The sequence below is a fragment of the Strongylocentrotus purpuratus genome, unplaced genomic scaffold (genome assembly GCF_000002235.5).
Source record: "Strongylocentrotus purpuratus isolate Spur 01 unplaced genomic scaffold, Spur_5.0 spur5_scaffold_15, whole genome shotgun sequence".
In the NCBI taxonomy this organism is placed as follows: domain Eukaryota; kingdom Metazoa; phylum Echinodermata; class Echinoidea; order Camarodonta; family Strongylocentrotidae; genus Strongylocentrotus; species Strongylocentrotus purpuratus.
Window position 1 is genome coordinate 6,913,890 of NW_022145600.1, and position 22,206 is coordinate 6,936,095.

General features: G+C 38.2%; 1 protein-coding gene across 6 annotated transcripts in view; it reads left to right on the forward strand.

Annotated features, from left to right (window-relative positions):
• Positions 1–3,325: 3,325 nt before the first annotated feature.
• Positions 3,326–22,206, forward strand: part of LOC105443132 (mitotic apparatus protein p62) — a 55,880-nt gene continuing 36,999 nt past the window's right edge. The window contains exons 1-8 of one of the 6 annotated variants that reach the window (XM_030985461.1): positions 3,326–3,572; positions 6,634–6,749; positions 7,824–7,946; positions 15,470–15,560; positions 16,217–16,386; positions 17,160–17,300; positions 18,215–18,295; positions 19,960–20,271. In XM_030985461.1, coding sequence (XP_030841321.1) covers positions 3,551–3,572; positions 6,634–6,749; positions 7,824–7,946; positions 15,470–15,560; positions 16,217–16,386; positions 17,160–17,300; positions 18,215–18,295; positions 19,960–20,256 — 1,041 coding nt within the window. In that variant the 5' untranslated portion in view covers positions 3,326–3,550 and the 3' untranslated portion in view covers positions 20,257–20,271. Of the gene's footprint in view, positions 3,573–6,633; positions 6,750–7,823; positions 7,947–15,469; positions 15,561–16,216; positions 16,387–17,159; positions 17,301–18,214; positions 18,296–19,959; positions 20,272–21,895; positions 21,931–22,206 lie in introns of those variants that run through there. The other 5 variants (XM_030985463.1, XM_030985460.1, XM_030985465.1 and 2 more) reach the window with 5 other exon arrangements.

Here is a 22,206-nt window from a genome sequence, read left to right on the forward strand (position 1 = left end):
ATTTGTATTTGTATTTATAATTATTTTTTACTTTTACTTATACTGCCAATCAAGGGTGTTCATTATGCAGTTACCAGGATAGCTAGTTTTCCTCATCCATTTTAATTTGAGCAATGATCAAAATCAAATACTGTCAGCTACTCAGAAAATCACAAGTATGCACCATCACTTTGACACGGTTGAAATTCAGCTGCATCTGCAGGATATACACACTACGGGAAACATGAAGAATGAGTTTGTAAGATTGCTTATGGTAAGCTTTTCTCTGGTAGCGAAAGAACTGAAATGAAGTATTTTAACAATGATTGGGTTAAATAGAAGGTTGAGTTCTGGGAAGAGGTGAAAAATAATTAGTGAGCGTTATCATTGTTATTATGCAAGTGTGGAAGAACGTCGTATTAAAAATGTTCCCTGAAAAGCATGGCTCTTTTCAAATGCCTTGATGTTCTAAACATAGCATGTAACAGCATAAAAATCAGAACAGATTTTTTCGCCACATGTTTGTGTAGTCCCATATACATCTCTCTGTGTACAGTGCTTGTAACTTTACCAAGACTGGGCCAAATTTCCTATCATTTTGATGATTCCAGAACCTTGCAGTACACACCAATAATTATATGCTAGATGATCAACCTTTTCTGATTGATTCCACAATGTTTCTTTCAAAATGCAATTGCATGACCAGAACTCAACTTTATCTTTAACAAGCAAAAAACTATAGGATGCAAGGTAAATATATCTTCATGAATGAGGGTTACATCTGTCATATTGTTTGAGTGAAACGAGGGCAGAATTGAGAAGGAACCCTATGCATATGCTAACGCAATTTAAGGCTGTCTATTCAAATTAATTTTATACTGGTTCGTAAAGTGTGATTAACTCATTGTGTGTACATATATTATAAATGTATATGCATCGCTTCATGATTCTGGCATACTGGTAGAAGCAATCCCCCCAAAACATTGCTGTAGAATGATTTATGTCAAAAAAATGCACTTTTATGCAGGGGATGTGAAAAAAAATGACTGCAATTGTTGGATGTTATCTCAAATGTGCACACAAGTTTCAGTTTGTTGGAAAGAAAATCAATTTGAACTATCAGTACAAGAGTTATTTGGATATATCCATTGCCTTAGTGAATTGATATATATGGAGAGACATGAATTTATTATCTCAACTTTATACACCTTTTGATGTATATCATTATGACATTGAATCTCTCATACATGCAAATTATTAATCCGACTGTGGCATGTATGTGTTTTTTTTGTCTCGTTGCTTTTGAAAAAAAGAAGAAAAAAGTCATGTTGCAATGACGTTACATATGTTGTTGTCGGTGGAACTATGGCAACAAGTTAGTAAATATGTTTCATTTTGTGGTAAATATGTAAAATGGAAAGAACTTTCATACAGAAGTAAATGCAAAAATATCCATTCCAAGTGGAAGAATCTATATAAAAACATGTGTTTTGTTTTCTTGATTATCATTATTATTATGAGTTGTGTTGATGACGATGCCTGAGGAAGATTAGTTATGAACCTGTATCATAAAACTTGCTGTCAATAACATGGTAAAAAAGTGTTTTCAGCTAGTGAAATCCTCTTTTTTTTAAATTGGCTATGATGAGTAGACTCGTTATAGATCCATGGCAGTTGTTATTGACAACAAGTTTTATGAAAGAGGGCCCTGGCTTAAAGCCCCACTGTCCTACTTGTAGCTACTTGCTCCCTCTATATAGAAAACTTCCCCGATTGGTGCCTGTTGGTCCCCCGTGGTCCTCTTTTTCATATGTTAGTTGAGAGCTGAGTTAATGAGATGGCCACCTGTCAGTTACCTCGCTGTGTGGTCTAATCCCTTCTGGCCCAGTAGTATTGACGGTCTTTAAAATTTGGCTTTGGAGGAAAATGTCGATAGGGTTACAGAGGTGTAGTAGGGATGATGAAAGATGATGAAGGGGGGGGGGGAAGAGATGGCAAAGAGGCTTGGGTAAATGGTTGGGAGTAAGAAGAGTTGTGTGATTTGATGGCAGGGTTCGAGATGAGAAGGAAGTTTATATGAAAGCGGGTCCAGAAAGGGGATAAAAGAGATGAGACAAAGGTGTGTGTGTGAGTGAGAGAGAGGGGGGGGGGGGGGGGACAGGGGTAATACAAAATGGAGCAAAAAATGGTTGAGGTAGCTTGTGGGGCAATAGTGGTGTGTTGATCAAACAATGAAACTGGCCAAAAAACTTCAGTTTTTAGGCCCATATCCAGGCCCCCCCCCCCCCCACCCTACTCCGTGAACGGAGGGATACCATGCGTGTTCCCAAACTCTCTGGCTCGTAACAAAAGAAAAAGGTCTACCCAAATTGACTTAATTTACGCACCGGACTTTTGCTGAAAAAGGGGGGGGGGGGGGTGCTGGAAAAGGCTTGTATAACAAAAAAAAAAGGTTGACCCGTATTGACTTTACACACCGGACTTTTGCTGAAAAGGGGGGGGGGGGTCGCTGGGAAGACGCATATGCGTACCCTAAATAACACTGAGTTGGGGGGGGGGGGCCGGGGCCCATATTAAAGAAAGAAAGAAAAAAGAAGAAGCCAATGTCGGGCCCCACCAAGTTTTGGAGGGGATATGGTATGAGTAGAAAGCTTGATATGAATAATGAAAATGAATGTGAAGTGTTAGCAATAAGATAATATGTGATAAGAGAGGAAATCTTGGAATATAGGCCAGTAATTCCTGTTTTTACAGTAGATCTGCAATACATACTAAATCCCTGTGGTCCAAAACGAGCTGTGCGTTTGAATAACGAGCAATATTCTGGAGACGAGGTAGTTTTAAATGCCTACCCGGAAGCGTTATTTTTTTATGCGGCACAGATTGGGGCATGGCGCGTGTTAAACCTATGGGAAGTACGTTCTTTCCCTTCTGAATAGTGTCTGCACGTACGTGAGACTAGTCATGTTTAAGCTAGCGCATTAGCGCTGCGAAGAAGTTGTATATCCATCGCGAACTATGTGTTTAGATAACATTCCTCTTCGTTTAAATTAGTTAAGTTTTATTGACTAATTATTGTGATGTTCTCCTTATTGACGTGCTGCCTCCTCTTCAGATTTCCAATTTGATTTTAATTGTTGATGTAATGATTTTCCATGCGGTAGTGGATTAAATATAACACTATTAAAAACTGACCTCTACTACTTATACTGTCTAGTACGCACACGACCAGTATTAGTCTGTAAATCAAGACCCCTTTAAAAAAAAAGCCCCAATCTGTGCCGCATAAAAAAATAACGCTACCCGGAAGTAGATGTTCGCGCAATCGTCCTTTCATTTTAAATGTACAGCCAGCATGCTTTGCATTGCTCAATACGTGTTTTCCATGTGTACGCAACGTGTTGACATTCGTAGTCATATTCAACTCGCTTAGCCACACGTGGGTAACATCGAATCGAGCCGAACTGTCGCCTGTCACAATATCACCTGTTGAATTTCTTGCTCTAATTAGCCAAACAAGGTTTAATTGTAGTTAATTGAAACAGTTAACGAACGACAAATATATCTCACCATGGCTAAAGAATATTTCTGGGGTAAGTGTTATGAAGAAAATCCAAAGTTTTGAACAAAAGTTCAAACTAAAAAATGTCATTTTTATTTCATTCATTTTTCTATTTTTTATAGGTCTAGACCTAAGTTAGGCCCTAATTGTAGGCCTAGACTCTAAATTGAAATGATAGTCTGCATTGTCATTGAAACTAAACTATTCTGAACCTGTTCATGATAATGATGATGGTGATAATGATGTAGGTCTAGACCTATAATCAGTAATGAGAACGTTGATGATCGGATGATGAATGAGCATGATGAGTGACAACCTAACGATCCAGATCATGATTATGATTGTAACATAATTAATTACACGTAATGTGTACTAATATTATTAATAAAGGGTCTAGACCTAGTAATATAAATATTGCCTAGCTTTTCAGCAAATTATGGCATTGTCATTGTCGTTGTGAAATTGGGATATGGAAATGCTCAGTAGGCCTAGATCTAGTGCTTTGCCTTTATATAAACTTGTGAAACACATTGACATGATTGGTCACCAGTACTCAGTAGAGGGCGCTAGTCCGAGAGTGAAGATTGTCAGCATAAACAAGGATATCCTGGTAAACACGGACAAGTCGCTTTCTAAAAACTAATGATCGACTGCGAAATGCTTTTTTTTCTTCTTCGGTGCCCTGTAGGTGTAGGATTTCCGATCCGCACGCTGGCGATTAAAAAACAGATTCTGCATAATGAAATACCCTCCGTCTACTTTTGTGGGTTGTTCGTCTTCATAAGGATTTATCGTTTATAACGTGAAAGTCTCTGTACAAAGTCGATTTGAAATGCATCAAGGAGCATCATCGCGGAATCTGTTTTTCCCATTGCCAACGCGCGAATCAGAAATAAGATTCGTCCACATTTTCGCGGACGATCCTTAGTTTTTAGGACGCGTCTGTGTTTACGAAGACGATCCTCATTCATGTGGATGGTCCTTATTCTCGGACCAGCGCCCATACTGGTCACTTGGTCTTCTTTTCCCACTCTCAAGAATCGTTGGACTTTGTTGAAATTTGAGAGTTGAATATCAACTCTGAGCTGAGTCTAGACCTCTTCTTCGGGTAGGATCGGCTCTCACTTTAGAGACAAAAACTGATCATAGGGTCTGCTGTGAAAACTTTACTGGCACGATCATGCCAGTAAAGTTTGCACTAAAATTTAATTTTAGCGGATGCATATCTGATGCATTTATACTCTTAGAATTTCATAATCCCTTGTGCTCCTCTCTTGCTTTTCGAAACATGATCCAGAATAAAGTACCATTTATTTCCCACTCTTTTTATCTCTTCTCTTCCCTGAATTTAAGGTTAAAGGGTGAGTAAATTGCAAATTCAAATGTTGTCTTTTGTTAATCTGTAATATATACATCACATATCTTTTGACTTTTTGATGTACATTTATATCAAATTTTATATTACTTTTTCTATTACTTGTGTTCTACTTTCTAAGCTCCACCCCCCCCCCCAAAAAAAAAACCTTCAAAAGCAAATGGCCTTTGTGACATCATGCCAGTCATTCATCAGTCAGCTAGATGAACAAAAGACATTGGTATGTACCTTCCTATCAACTGACCACCTGTTCACAATAGCATTGCATGTTTTTATACAATGCCCACTCTCAAAATTCAATTACATTTTAAGCAGTTGCTATGTCAGAAATCCCCAAGCAACACCATGAAAAGAAGGGTTTCAAAGGGCTATTATATGAAAACATGCAATGCTGATACAATAAGGTCCTCAGTCGGTGCATATGAAGACATACCACTGTCTTTTGTTAACAGGTGGTCAGTTGATAGGAAGGGACTTACCTATGTCTTTTGTTCATCTAGTTGACTGATGAATGACTGGCATGATGATGTCACCAAATTTGTTTGCTTGTGGAGGTTTTGTTTTAGGGATGGAGCATAGCAGACGGAACAAAAGTAATAGAAAAAGTAATATAAAATATGACACAAATGTACATCAAAAATTCAAAAGATATGTGATGTATATATATACAACATTATTACAGATCAACAATAGTCAACATGAATTTGTAATTTAGTCTCATTTTAAGGTTATGGTTTGGTGCAGTTAAAGTTTGTAGAATTCAATCAGTTTCTAGTAGGAAACTAGGATCCATTGTCACCAGAGAATGTAATTCTCTCATAATCCTCTCGTGCCCCTCTCATGCTTTTCAAAACGTTATCCAGAATAACGTACCTTAAACAGCGTGTCCACACACAAAAAAAAGTAATATAAAATATGACACAAATGTACATCAAAAATTCAAAAGATATGTGATGTATATATATACAACATTATTACAGATCAACAATAGTCAACATGAATTTGTAATTTAGTCTCATTTTAAGGTTATGGTTTGGTGCAGTTAAAGTTTGTAGAATTCAATCAGTTTCTAGTAGGAAACTAGGATCCATTGTCACCAGAGAATGTAATTCTCTCATAATCCTCTCGTGCCCCTCTCATGCTTTTCAAAACGTTATCCAGAATAACGTACCTTAAACAGCGTGTCCACACACAAAATAATTTATCCCAAAACTCTATAGCGAAACGTCGTATAAAGAATCATCGTATAAATTTTAGAGTGTCCACACACAAGAAACGTCATATACCAATGTAAATAATCATCGTATAAATTCCAGGATGTCCACACACAGAAGAAAGTAATCCTGAAACTCTACAGCGAAATGTCGTATAGGTGCGCAGTTTGCTACTGCGGTCATGAAATGGAAGCAGAAATGAGAGGTCTGGTCTCCTTTCGCTCGAGGTCACATTAAGCCTGGCCCAGTTAGTTACACTAGTTACACTCCCCCTGTCCACACACAACATTTTCCGTGATTAGTTATTGAGTTTCAGTTCGAAACGATGCCCAAACCTGCGTTTAGTTAGACTAGTTTCATTATACGACGTATCGGTAGTGAGCGTCCACACACACAATTTTATCGTAAAACTATCGCGAAACAGTATAGCTAATCACTGAAAATGTTGTGTGTGGACAGGGGGTTATTCTCCACTCTTTCTTATCGTCTCTTCCCTGAATTAGGAGCAACTCTGTCCAAGGATAAGAAGATCTTCAAATGGGACCCAGAATCTGACTTCCTGGATGATGAAGACGATGATGAGGAAGATTCCATTTCCCATTTCCTCTTCCTGAAGCAGGTAAAGTATAGGGCTGTTAGGCCATTACAAAAAATATACATGTTTAGCGTCCCCGTCCGCTTCCTTTTTGGGGGCCGCCTCCTATTTTTTTTTTTTGAATTTTTTTGAATAATTTTTTTGAATAATTTTTTTTTAAAGAAAAAAAACATGAAAAACACTGCTAAAATGGATCTATTTCTGATTTAAAAAATAAAAAAAAAGTTGGCGGCCATCTTGAAAAATAGGCCGACTGTCAGGGAAAATGTACCGTGCGGCCATTTTGAAGAAAAAAGAAAAGGGCCTCCTCCTTCCTATTTTTCGAAAAAACAGGACGCTAAACATGTTTGTTTTTTATATTTGGCCTTATGGGCACCCATTTTTTCTGTCGACATTTTGGTATAAACTATTTCATTGAATATTCTTCTGTGTCAACACAACTCCAGCCACATAACCAGATTTTATTGATTGTCATAAAAGTTTGTGGTGTACATGGCAAAATCGCCCTTTAAAATGGCTCCATGCTCAGAATATGTGACTTATCTACTTTTTTTCAAAATTAAACATATCTTCAGAGTCAGAAGGAAACATGTATCACAAAAATGAAGGGGGGGGGGGAAGGAGGTTAATACATGTAGATTGATATAATGGTAGTAAGACATCATACTGTTTGAATTCTTAGAATTTGAGATCGGTGGATACCACTGTGAATGTGGTCTAGCGCCATCTTGTGTTTGATATTATGAAATTCCAATTGCACCTACAGTAAGTGTAGTCATGAAATACTTTATAGTTAATCTCTCTCTCTCCCTCCCTCCCTCCCCTCCCTCCATCTCTCGCTCTTTCTCCCTCCCCTCCTGTCTGTCTTCTCCCCTCTTTCCCTTCTTTCTCTTTCTCTCACTCGCTCCCTCTCACCCTCTCCCTCTCTCTATCTCTCTCTCATTCTCTCTCTTTCTCTCTTTTTCTCTCTCGTATCCCTTCTCTTTCTCTCTTTTTCTCTCTCGTATCCCTTCTCTTTCTCTCTCATATCCCTTGTCTTTCTCTCACGTATCCCTTCTTTTTCTTTCCTTTCCCACTCCTACCGTATTTTCTTTACAGGCTGTCCTTGGGGTAGAAGCTAAAGATGATGATAGGAATGTGATTGAAGTGGAGACGATCAACTTTGATGGAGATACAGTCATTCAGCCTCTTCTTTCTCTGAGACTCGGTCTTAATGAGAGCGTAAGTATCCCTTCTCCCAAAGAATTGCATTTAAAGGGCAAGTTCACCCTGATATTAAGTTGCAAAGTGAAAAGCAAACGGGAGGGCAGCTCGCAAGATGTGTCACATGGTTACCAATTTGTGATCAATTGCTGGCAACTTCAAACATTCATAACTTTCTTATTTTCAGTCTGTTATTAAACCAACTTAAAATCAGGGTGGACTTCCTTTTGAGATACTTGTGCTTGTTTACAAAGCTTTGTATCCAAGGTCAAGCTGAAAATTGTAATAAATTATTAAGATATGACGTTTGACACTTGGGATTTTTTGTTAATAGAAAATCAATCATTAAAATCCTAAAATTGGCAAGCGTTTGTACCAGTGAAGCACTATTGTTTGAATTGTTAAGTCCCATTCCATCTCGTATTGCATATTTTTCCACACATTAGATCTATATCTGCCAGAGAATCTGAACAGAGTTTGTATTCATTATTCAAGAAATGTTCACATTATGTTTCCGATGCCTTTCTAATGGTGTGAAAATAGGATCTCGTTTTGCAGCTTTCTGCAGAGGAATGTCTTGAATATCAATATTGAAATGGAATGGAAGGCTGTTAGCTGAAGGCACAATGAAACTAATACATTTGTGAAAACACAAATGAAACCATCATATTTTTCCTGTCGGCCCCATTCTCCAATCTCAGAATTATATGAGCTAGGGTTAGGGAGGATACTCTCGCACCCAATAGTCCCGTTCACACATGTCAGTTTAGTGCGAATTAGATCGCAATGCAAAGATTGATTATTGGGGGGCGACCATTTACACACAGAGAATCCTCGCTCGACGGCAAGCACGTCCGAACTGGGCATGCGATAATCTTGACGATTTATCCCTACAAGCAAGATACAATCGGGCATGCTCATGGAATGATTTGACATTGTAAGCTAGTCTTACTATCCTGTCCTTGAAACTACTCTCACACCACGTAGAAAGACCAAACGGAGCCGTATGTAGAGAGTTAATGCCCTTCTGGCTCTCGGCAGATGATATCTTAAGAACACAGCTCTCCTATATACAGAAACTCCTGGGGATTCACAAAGACTAAGATCGACTTTAAGTTGGATTTAACTAGGGCAGGCTGTTCATGCCACTGTTTGCTTTCACTATTATGATCTTTAGATAATATTTTTTCTTTCAATAATGAATTATCAAAAATGTAAGGTCTGTAGACATGTGACCGTGATTTGTACGTCCCTTGAGAGACCAATGCCATTAAATGGTGAGAGCAAACAGTGGCATGAACAGCCTGCCATAGTAAGTCCAACTTAAATTTGATCTTAGTCTTGGTGAAACACCCCCCTGATCTTTTTCTTCTAGTGGAAATGGGCTTGCGCAGAGATTAATGCGAACAAGCACTGTGTGTTGAAACCTGAAGCGGTTATTGTCCACACACATATTATGCAGCAGTGACTGCAAGAAAGGAAAAAAGGGGGAGGGGTGCGGAGAACCAAGGAAATGTCTTGGGGCTTTCCTTTACCCTCCTAATGAAGTTTTTATGCTCGGTGGAGTTCTTAAATAGTTGTCAGAATTAGGCATAATCCTCTTTGGGACGATGTTGAGATGTGAAGTCAACTCAAGTGGCCCCGGTGAGGACCAAATTCCGTCCATGAGCCAGGGCGCTCGTTGTGAATGTGGTCGGTGGCAGAGGGGGAAACTATGCCAGGAATTTAGCCTTGTGGTGGTGTATTAAGTAAGGGAGGTGTGCACTCGATAAAGAGCGGACAATGTTACAGACCTGTGCACTGTTCATGAATTATGGGTGCAGTTTGGAGCAAGCACATAGTGAGGTTCGAGAATAATTCTGTTTCCATCCTTGAAAGTGCCTTATCATTTTTATAAAGAAGTTGAATAATATGGTCACTTTCTCCATGATAATTATTTCTTGTAAAATTTGTCTATCAAAGTGGGTTTACTCTACAAAGATCAAACACATTTTTAGTTTGAAATAATGTTTCCTTTACTAGTTATGGAATTGAACTCTGCCCAACCCCTTGCGAATTTGAAGCAACAATTGTAGGTTTGGATCCCCCCCCCCTCCCAAGAGTGAGGTATGGGATTCCTTATATGAAGAAGAAAAAAGATCAACAACACTACCGTTAAAACTTATATGTAGTTACTTGTAGTATTAATTCTCACTGCTGTTTTTTTAATGATTAGTACCTCATGTACATTTGGGAAAATTGGGAATTTGTCATTCTTTCATTTTCACTGGCATTCCATCGTAAACCCGATACCTGGATGAATTTCAAAGCGACGCTGATATCTGTCCAGCCACCTGCCAATCAAGCTTTCACCATGAGCTCGATTTGGTGATGGATAGTGAATGAAAGCACTCAGTTTCGCAGGATCAGTGAATTTTAGGAAAAAAGGGAAATTCGGTTATCCCTAAATCAAACTTCCACCAAGAGCGCTCTGGTTACTAATGTCTCATAATGGGTCATTCAGTTCTAACCATGACCATAATCTTGTAAAGGATGAGTTCATTCTAGAAATATTCTGTTATCCCTAAAACATGCAGTAGCTTGCATGGAGAAGGATTCTGTTTGACTGTTTCCGACTGCTCGGTTGTTCAGTGCTACATTTATGAATGGGTCTTTGTGACTCTGGTCATGGAGGAAGTGAACAGATTTCCTCCCACAATGCCTTCCATTTTTTGATGGACACCTCTAATATCTTCGTACACAAACCCACAAGTCTTTAATTTCCACCGATCCATTGTTCACAAATCCATACTTTCTTCCCCCCTGATATGGGATCAATTATGCGAAAAGTAAAATGATATGCGATCCTTAAATCCAGAACAATCAAATAGGTAAGACCCAGCGTACCTGTATTTAGATTCAGTTGTTGTACCAAAACCACATTGGTCAGCCATGACTTTAAAAAGGTATGGTATGTGTCGATGTGCAAATGTAATAGCAAAGCTTCCCCTCTTTTTCTCTCTCATTTGTTAAAGATTTAAATGACTATTACTTTAGAAGGGGAGAGAGAGACATATTGCAGATGTATTATTTGTTGGTAATTTAATCAATTAGAGGGGTTTTATCGTGGCTTTTGGTTCTATTAAAAAAAAAAAAAAATTAAACTTGATTTTAGAGAACGTTGAGCTCTGGGGAGAGGTGAAAAAATAATTTCTGAGTGTTTTTGTTGTTATTAATAATAATATAATAATACATAAGATTTATAAGGCACCAAATCCACTTGACAGTCAAATGCTCAAGGGGCAAGTGTCGAAGAACATCAGTGAAAAAATGTTCCCTAAAAAAGCATGGCTCTTCAAATGCCTTCATATTCTAAATATTACCCCATTCACAGTGGTTTTGAAATTTGTAGCGGCGTTGTAGCGGAGCGGCGACACCGCCATAACACCGCTACAAATGCATTCACAGTAGAAAAGTTATCCCGCTGCAGCAGCGGGATAAATATCATGTACCTATTCACGCTGCAGCGGGTGATTTTTATTACCTCCGTAACAAACACGTGTATGCATGGCTCATGACCCGCGAGTGACCCCGATATGACCGGAAATACTTCAGCGCGGGGTTTTCGATTGCTTGAAATTGCGCGCGCTAGCTGTACTTTACACACTCTTCCTCATGTAGCTAGCTCGATTTAGCTATGGATCTATCTATACTTTTACGTATTGCTGTCGCTTTCATTCTAGCATTTTTATTGCTTCCAGTCAGAATATTTTAATTTTTTGAAGTGTGAAATATTTTTATTTGGATAATTATAATATCTACATAATAATAAAATCAATTTGAATCCACTGGTTACTTTATTTCTATTTCGCTTTATGTTCCCCATTGCTGGAGAAAAGAGGTCAGTGATAGGTAAGTAAACAAATCACACGTGTTTGTCGTGGTGTTATAGCGGAGAGCCTTCACACTGAGTAAACACCGCGACAGCAGCGGGACTGTCCCGCTGCTGTAGCTAGGCGAACCTAGCGATAGTTTGTCGCGGCGTTATCGCGAGGCGGTGTTATCCCGCGATAGTTTATAACGGGTCCGAGCCTTCACACTGAAGACAACACCGCGACAGCAGCGGGACAGTCCCGCTGCTGTCGCGGTGTTTGAGGCCACTGTGAATGGGGTATATGACAAGTAACAGCTTAAAAATGAGTCCTGATTTTTGTGCCACATGTTTGTGTAGTCCCTTATACATCTTTCTGTGTACAGTGCTTATTACTTTACCAAGACTGGGCCAAATTTCTTATCATTTAGATGACTCCGGGACCTTGCAGTACACACCAATTCTTATATGCTACATGATCAACATTTTCTGATCAATTCCTCACCGTTTCCTTCACAATGCAATTGAATGACCAGAACTCAACTTTATTTTCAAGTCCACAAGTAAAATAGGAACTGTAGTCCCACTTATACTTGGTGATGACTCTTTTTCTTGAATTTGCTTCTGTAACTTAATAAAACAATATTATTGCCCTTGGTCAATGTGTGACAAGCAGGAAATTGGTCATTGATCAAACTTTTCTTGTGGAATTAAACTAAATGGAGTAGGACTTCAAATTTCAACAATCTTTGGTTTTCGTGACATGTATCGGGCTACTTTTTTTATTGTCCATGCATGCATACAGTTTCCAGATTTTTGCTGTTGACCTTCTTACCTTAACATGAGTGAAATTTCGGTGACAGCTGTGGCAATCGACTCTGGTCCACTCCCTATCAAGAAATGTGTCTACTTTAACCCTTTAGCAACTAAACCACCTGAAACCGCCCCTCCTTTTACTCACTTGCCCACTTTCAACTCGCTATAGTGTCCGTTCTAGGGTCTACCTTGATAATGTTATACGTGCGTAATCCTTACAAAGTCTACAGTAGGATACTGCATAGAAAAAAAGTGCATGTTTCATATATTCATATATATTCCAGTGAGTAATAGGCCATTTTGACACAATATCTAGTTGCTAATGGTTTTAAAGTCTTTATGGCTCTGTCTTCATGGATCTCCAATATCTGTTTGTCTATCAATCTCTCTCTCTCTCTCCTTATCTGTGCTCATTGTCTATATTCTTTTCTTTTTCACTCCCCTTTTCTGCACATTTTTCATCACATTCCTACTTCTCTAACTTTTTCTTTGTCAATTTTTTTCTTTCTCTCTTCTTTTCTTTGCTAAGCAACTACCGGCAATCACGAAGAAAAAAAAATGAGAAAAAAAAATTAAAAGCCTGCAGCAATTTTACAGATTTTTTGCAGTGTAAATGCCTGCTCTCGAAACATCTGTGAATGATTCCGGTTTCTGGAAGAATGTAGAGCAGCGATAAGTGGCGCATGCGCGATACTCACCTCAACATATGAATGAGCAACATTTTTTTTTAATAGTGTAAATGGCGGTCAAAAAATTGATGATCTTTCAAAATGGTTTTGGGCTGTCTAAATAGGCCTTTTTGGGGGTGCCAACTCAGACAGTCATCCTCTTGTGAGTTTCAAGTACCCAAGAGCCATTACTGTCTACAAATCCTTTAATGACTAATGTTCCCTTAAAACCCACCCATGTTTAATACTAGTATACTAACGGCAACATTGTGAGCCGAGTCCCTAATACCTCTACTTTCACCATTACAGTCATACTTGTCAGTGAATAACCCTTTGTGTGCAAGAAGGAAAGCCTTAATCCGTAAATTGATATTTCGGGAGGAAGAAAGGGCGTTTCAAAGGGTGGCATTCTCAAGCCCATAATTGGGTGTCTTCTCGGGTTTGGGCTAATCTGACACGTCTTGACCACAGGCGAACTCACGCAGCTCAGCTCGCTCCTTTAGAGAGAGAAAGAGAGAGACAGAGACAGACAGAGAGAGTGAAAGAGATGGAGATAGAGAGAGAGAGAGAGTTAGTGAGAGAAAGATAAAGAGAAAGAGAGAGCGTGTTAGTGAGAGAATAATAGATAGAGAGACAGAGAAAGAGAGACAGAAGAGAGTGAAAGAGATGGAGATGGAGAGTTAGTGAGAGAAAGATAGAAAAAAAAGAGAGAGAGCGTGTTAGTGAGAGAGAGAGACAGAGAGACAGACAGAGAGAGAGAGAGACAGAGAGAGTGAAAGAGATGGAGATAGAGAGTTAGTGAGAGAAAGAAAGATAGAAGAAAAAGAGAGAGAGCGTGTTAGTGAGAGAATAATAGATAGAGAGAGAGAGAGCGTGCTAGTAAGAGAAAGATAGAGAGAGAAAAAGAAAATAAGAATGAGTTAGAGAGAGTGAGAGAGAGAGAGAGAGAAAGAGTGGTAATGGTTTTGAAAGTAGTATTAAGTACCCTAAGTCTTGAATTGAAAAGTGCCTAAAACTTGGTAGAGGAATGTCGACATGAGAGGTTTTAGGTACGGCATCATTATGTGTGAAAGAAAACTAAAAAATGCTGATGTACATTATGAGTTTATACTCACAGAGTAGGGGATTAACAGATTTAGGCAATCGAGTGTCATTGAGAAACATCAAATAAAACCAATATTGTGTGAGGATTAGGAGGCTGGTCAGTTTGACAGTCTGACGGCAAATCTCTTCAACAGTTGAGATCAAAGGTAAAGGCCAGTTTTGGAAATGCCCCCCTCTCAAAAAATGAAATGGAAGCTCTTATTACCAATCATGTGAAAGAATGTTATGACTAATACGTGATCATTCAAATTTTGCTGAAAAACCGCCTACTATTTGATATATTTGGTACAGTATTATATCTATCTGGACCTGATAGATATAACGCACGTGTCGCGTAGTCCCATATACATCTTTCCGTATACAGTGCTTGTAACTTTACCTAGACTGGGCCAAATTTCTTATCATTTTGATGATTCCAGAACCTTGTAGTACACACCAATACTTATATGCTAGATGATCAACCTTTTCTGATCGATTCCACAACGTTTCTTTCACAATGCAATTGCATGACCATAACTCAACTTTATCTTCAAGCTTGGTATTAATTTATTCAAATTAAATTAAATGGGTCTCGGTAGGGATGGTAAAATGTTATTCATCTACTTTCCTGAGATGACACTGCATAGAAGTGGGTTTCCCAAACCATTAGTGACTGTCGCAAAAATGTTATGAATTCTCCTGGTTCTTTTCTCTCTAATTATGCATAACATACATTACATATCAGAAATTAGATGAATTATAATATGAGTGCTATTCTGTATTATGTACATTATCCCTTTACATTTGTAGGTTGAAAGATTGGTTAAATATAGAATCCTCTTGGTTGAATGTGAATGTCTCTTTTAATTACCGGTAATGAAAATATCCCAATACATGTGTGTGTAGTGTGTGCATAGTAAAACTATACCGTACTATTCACATTCTTCCAAACAAAGTTTAATGTTTTTTTTCATTGAGAAGGGGGAAAATCACCTTCCATGGAACAAGGCAAAATTCTTGTTTACTTCACATTGAATCATAAAACTTAACTTATTTGTTATGTCTATTTTGCTGATCGTACAGATATATTGATAAGTTTTATTTCCATTTTCTGGATTTTACAGACAAATTTGGACATTGGTCTTCAGCCTCCCGTCACATTCAAACTAGCCCTCGGCTCGGGTCCCGTGTATCTCAGTGGACAGCATGCCTTAGGTAAGATCTTAGGGTTGCAGAACGTCTGGTAGGGCTCAATGCTATTAAAGCCCCACTGCACTACTTACAGCTACTTGCGCCCTCTATATAGCAAACAATGCCTAACAGGTGGCCATTGGTCCCCCATGGTCCCCTTTTTCTTATGTTAATTGAGATCTGATTTGATGAGATAACCACCTGTCAGTGACCACGCAGGGAGGTCTAATCCCTCCTGGCCAAACTAGTGCTGATAGGCTTTAAAGGGAAATCCAGCCTTGATAGTAAACTACTTTAGATGAAAGCGTTTATTGATGCATTGTTTGTCATTCTCACAAGAGATGATGACCATTTCCATCATTTCGCCATTCAGGTTTGTTGGTTCGGAAATGGCTATAGAGACCAATTTAAACCCAATGGAATTGATTAAAAAATTGTTGCATTTTATAATTTTTTGTTATTTTGTTATTTGTTTACATTTTTAATTTTAATTATTATTTTTTTTTATTATGGTTATATAAATAAATTAAAAAAAAAAAAAAATCTTTGGGGGGGGGGGGGGGGGGTCATTGCAGGTAAGACCACAATGCCAAGTCAATGTGTTTATTGTTGTCATACCACTTGTTTCAGCTTCAACAGTGCCCCCGAATGACTTATGTTTTATTCTTGTTTTCTTCCAGATTTACAAGAGGATGAAGAGTTTGGGAAAGACTTTGAAGGTGCAGAGGCATATGAGGTGGGAGATGAGGATCTAGAAGATGAAGACGAAGGAGAGGAGGACGAGGAAGAAGAGGAGACGCCGAAGAAGGGATCACCCAAAAGAATAGTCAAGAAGATAGCTGCAGTAAAGGTAACAAAATAATACATGTACAACACTTTGCTAAAGCATTTCCATGAATGTGGAGACGTTAAACAAATCAATTGCACTTGATGTTTGATGTAGACGAGCTAACAAATTATTCAAATTTTATGCAAGCCTCCGCGTTAATTGTTAGAGGTTGTTCACATATACATCGATGATAATGGAAGTGATAAAATCGGTCTTTGTAGAAAATGTTTGACGCTCATCAATTTCTGCTAATGCTATATGCTACTTGACCAAACACCATACATAACCCTAACCACAAAGGTAGAACATAAAACCCAGTTACTCCCTGATCCTGTATCTGTGATGAACCAAAGCCCCTAGCATATGTTGGGTCTTCTACATGTATGTTACTTGCAGGCCTGATAAAAACCCGATTTAAATTGGTTTCCCGATTTTTTGATTTTTTTTTTTTTTTTTTTTTTTACCAGATTTTTTTTACCAGATTTTTTTTCTTCCTGATTTCCCCCTTATTTTCTCTATTTTTCCCTATTTTGCCCTATTTTTTACCCAATTTTCCCAATATTTCCCAAATTTTCTTACACGAAAGGGGGGAATGTCGTTAGGTGCCATTTTTTCCCGGCAATCCTCTTCTTTTTTTTTCCTCAAGGGGAGCGTGGTTGAGGGGAAAACAAAAAACCTATTTTTGTTTAGTGCTCACTATCACCCCTGTACTTGAGGTGGCTTATTGCAATTGCATCTAACATCTGTTTCCTGTATCTGTTTCTTCTTGTTCCTTTTGTTTAAATGATGTAAAGGGTCGCATGAAAGGAAAAGGAGATGAACTAGATGAGGATGAAGATGAGGATGACGATGAGGAGGAGGAGGAAGAAGAAGAGATACAGACCGCAAAGGGAAAGAAAAGACCGGCTCCATCTGCTAAAGGTCCAGCAAAGAAGGTTAGTATAAGGGATGCAGAAAAGAACATGTAAAAGAACCGCCATTGAACAGTCAAAGAAGAATGTAAGATTGTATGCAATGATTAATTACTTTAAAGCCCCACTGCACTACTTATAGCTCCTTGCGCCCTCTATATAGCAAACAATGCCTAATCGGTGACCAATGATCTCCATGATCCCCTTTTTCTTATGTTAATTGAGAGCTTTTTTGAGGAGATAACCACCTGTCAGTGATCATGCAGGGAGGTCTAATTCCTCCTGGCCAAACTAGTGCAGTGGGGCTTCAAACGGTTTGTGTTCCTTGTGAAATTGCAGAATGTAAACAACAAAAATTTAATTTAAGGAACTGTGCCACCGTTGGTTTGAAGATTTTGCATGTGTTGTATATCAATCGGTGCATTGTTTCTGCTCGTGTGTAGTCGCAGTTTGAACTTTGATCATATTTCATCCGGTTTTATTCTGAATTCATTTATCGCATGTCCCATTTTGATTCACTAGCATGATGCAGGCTGTTTTTTGTCTTCATACGCTAATAATTTTTTTTTTTCCCTGCATAATTATATTGTTTGTGATCAAGCAACAATATATGAATTGAGTTAGACCGCTAAGTTTTGTTCAAATTTTGAAATGGTGTGGCATTTAATATGTTTTAATCATGTTGGTATTCAGTTGAGTTTTAATTTGCAAATGAATAGGTGTACACCAGTAGTTTAAGACACAGATAATGGTGATCGTTCATTGCTTTAGTGAAGATCTTTGCTTCCTAAATACAACTTAATTTGCTGGCTTGTATTCAGTGATGAGACCACATTTTTCTTCTCAGCTTCATTATCATGCCCGCAGCCACAGGAGAGACAATTCTTTTATACGCATTAACAACAATTTTTGCCTCGCACTCTTTTTTTTGTTTCAAGATGTCCAAAAAACCTGCTTTTGATGACGAGGACGATGATGATGAGGATGACGAAGACGACGAAGATGCTATAGATTGGAAGGTTTGTTTGAAGTAGTATAGACACCAACTTGCTTCCTCTTTAGTTCCCACTCCCATCCCACCCCACCCCACTCGGGCCCCATTCTTGCTCGCTGTGTTTGTCTATTGTTTGTTTGTCTATCGTTTTGTGTGGTGTTAGGAAGGTGGAGAAGACGAGATATGTGCTGATACGTGTAGCTCGGAAGGTAATGCGCAGTGCTTGTAAACATCAAGAAGTTTAATTATTGGTTGTCTTACATTATGTGTTTGAAGGTAGAGCATGAACCCTCAAATGTTTACTCACTCTGCATTTTTTTTACAGCACATTTTAAGAATCAAAATGCTGTAGATCCTATAGGACAATAAAGAAGTCGCCTTCTGTGGGGAAATAACAAGAAGGATCATGACACATCTTTCCAAGAGCTCTCTATGAAAGTATTTAATATGTATTCCTTGTCATAGCAGCATCTTCAGGAATGGTCCAACTTGGTAAAAATTTCTTATTATTGGTAGGCTCAAGAAGAAGTATTCTTTACTCTCACCAACTGCTGGTCTGAGGGTTTTGCCGAAGCAAGAATATTTTCATCTTTCCTCTTTTCAAAATAACCCTTCTTTCTTACCTCCAATTATCCTTACGGAACTTCAACAAATCAGGATAATCCAACATGTAAGACTATTATTGTGGTGGTGGTTATTTAACCTGACTGCTAAGAAAGCATAAATGCTTGTAAGTAAGCAACCAGACGGCCGACAGCTTTAAGTCCTCTCCGAGGGACCTGGTAATGAGGATTAATGCCTTACCAAAGGGCACTAGCGCATCGACTTGATTTCGAACCTGGGTCACCGGATCACAAGACCACTGCTTTACCGACTGAGCTATCGCGCCTCCATCCTTCCTGCTTTTTGTTGTTTTCCTTTCTTCTCCTAATCATTCTTTTCTATCCCCATCTTCTACTCTTCACTATCAACCTCTTCCTTCCACTAGTAATCTCCCCATGTTTTAATCCTATACTCATTTGGAGTATCAATTCTTATTCTTCAGGCTTGCTAAGGTTGACAATGCTAGGACAAGCTTGAGGAAAATCCCCAACAGTCCCATTGAGAACAATCACAGCAACCATGACGATGAAGTAGGTGACGATCACAATTAATTGCTGTACTTATTCTAATTTTTTTTTTTACTCATTTGGAGTATGAATTCATATTCTTTGAGCTTGCTAGGAACAGCAAGGACTGGACAAAAGGAAGTTTCCAAACGGTTCCATCAAGAACGACCACGAAGATGATTACAGAGCTGACGAAGGAGACGACGACATTACACTGCTATACTTGTTCTAACCTGGCAATTATTTTTAATGTGAATTCTTATCCTTTGAGCTTGCTAAGGTCGAGAGGGACGGAACAAGCAAGAAGAAAGTTCCGAACGGTTCCATCAAGAACGGTCATGCCATTGACGATGACGACGATGATGAAGGAGACGACGACATTACATTGCTATACTTGTTCGAACCTGGTAATTATTTATCCTTTGAGCTTGCTAAGGTCGAGAGGGACAGAACAAGCAAGAAGAAAGTTCTAAATGGTTTCATCGAGAATGGTCATGCCGACGATGACGACGATAATGAAGGAGATGACGACATTACATTGCTATACTTGTTCTAACCTGGTAATCATTTATCCTTTGAGCTTGCTAAGGTCGACAAGGATGGAACGAGCAAGAGGAAGGTTCCCAACGGTTCCGTCGAGAATGGTCATGCCATTGACGATGACGAGGATGATGAAGAAGATGAAGATTACAAGGTTGGAGATGAGGAGGAGGAGGAGGAAGCTACCAGTGGGGAAGAAGAAGAAGAAGAAGATGAAGAAGAGGAGGAAGAAGATGATGAAGAGGTTTATATTCCTCAGTTTTTATTTTGTGATGTGCTTGTATATTTAGTTGCAGTTGGTACTCGTCGACATACAAATTCACATTTGCATTATTGAATTTGTGATATTCTTTATTTTCATATCTGTGCTGTATCTGTCCATTTGGTTTTATTTGGTATCTTTTACTTTTTCACATTTTGTCCTTCCTAAATAATGTGATGAATAACTAACATGGTTCTCGTATTCTACCATACAGTACTATTTCTTGATGGTTTATATTTATTTTGTGAATTTGATGTCATTCAAGATAATCTTTCCTACTTTTTTTCTTCATCCATCCTTATAAGTTTTTACTAACTCATTAATGTGTTAAACTTCCTCAACCTCTCACTCTCTTTAGCCAAACAAAGAGTTATCCATCGGAGGCAGAAAGGAACATACAATGAGAAATCTTTATGAGCACGACATCCATTTCTTATTTCATCTTCATTGTGATCCTAAATTCCGACAGGCTCAAGCAGTTTAGGAGTGATTTGTGAATTTGTATTGTTTTAACCGTTAAATGAAGGCACATGAATTTTGTTCCTCCAATACCTCTCATCATGCTAAGTTGTGCCATCTGTGACATGCAGTCAAGTAAACAAAACAATTTTTGCCATGTTGTGCCTTAAAAGTAGTGTCTTAAAAGGACGTCGCACGTAGCAGTCCACTATGTCGACATGCAAATCTAAAAGTCCCTATTTATGATTGCAGCATGAACTAAATCAGGGATTTTTTTTCAGAATCTGAGGCAATGTTACAGAGTCACTTAATGTGTTGTACATGTATATGCACAATGGTAATAATCAAAGTATTAGGTGTTTGTTAAGGACGAAGTAATAACAGTGTCATGTGCAGTATTAATGAAAGTATCCTTCCCATCACTAAGTCAGTGTGCATAATTACTCATATCTGAAGATTTTTAGTCAAAAGTGTCTATTCCTGTTCACTTGTTTGTTGAAATTTTTAACCTTTCAATGCACCAATAACATCAAAAATAGCCATTACTAATTTTTGTTTGTTATGTTTTCATTTAGTCTCTGTCTCCGTCAAGATCTTTTGATCTTGTCAGTTGTCATAACCATTTGTATATTGCCACATTTGAGCAAAGCTCAGTAAAGTAGTCATATTACAGTATATTTTTATTCTACCATGTTTCCTTGTAGTGCGTTTATTGTTTTAGCAACATTTTGAATTTTATTTCTGAAAATATATGTTCATGAAAATTGATGCATATTTCCAATGATAAAGATATGTTCTCAAAATCAATGCATCTTCTGAAAACAAATCAAAATTCATGAGATTAAAGGTGAAGAAGCAACCTTCCCTACATTATCCTGATATGAATATGAACATGAACAGTTGGTAATTGTGTCCAGTGATGCTTCAGTATTGAATAAAATCAGTGTTTGTGGCGATTGTTCACACTTCTGAAAGCAAATAACTACCAGTGGTTAAACAGTGGTGCTTTTTAGAATATATTAAATATTATATGGAAGAATCTTTACATGGCTGTCTTTGATTAGCAGTTTATAGCATAATCCAGCCATATATTTATAGCTATTGTCTCATAATTGAATAAATAATGACCTTGTGCCAGATTAGCTGTCTTTTCAAAACAATTGTCTACAAATTTCTATCTGCAACCTGTTCATGTTTATATCTGATTACAAGTAAGTTATATGTCATTGGTTTTCTTGTTTTTCTTGTTTTCCAGATGGCTTTAGGAGATGATGATGACGAAGATGATGAGTAAGTATAGCTGTAGTAACTCATCAAATAATTGAAGGGGCGTCAGTAGAGGAAATCATAAACCTCCCCTTCCCCCTCCTTTCCGTTTTTTTTTTTTCTTCTTCAAAATCTCTGTCAGCCATTTGCAAATCTGGAGGCATATTAAATTAACATTGTCTGCTTGATTCAAAATTTTGAAGACCTTTTTTTTTTGGGGGGGGGGGGGTCGTTTGAAAGAAAAAGAAGACTTTCTGCACACTTGCCAGCTAACACATACAGCTGTACATGTAACATACC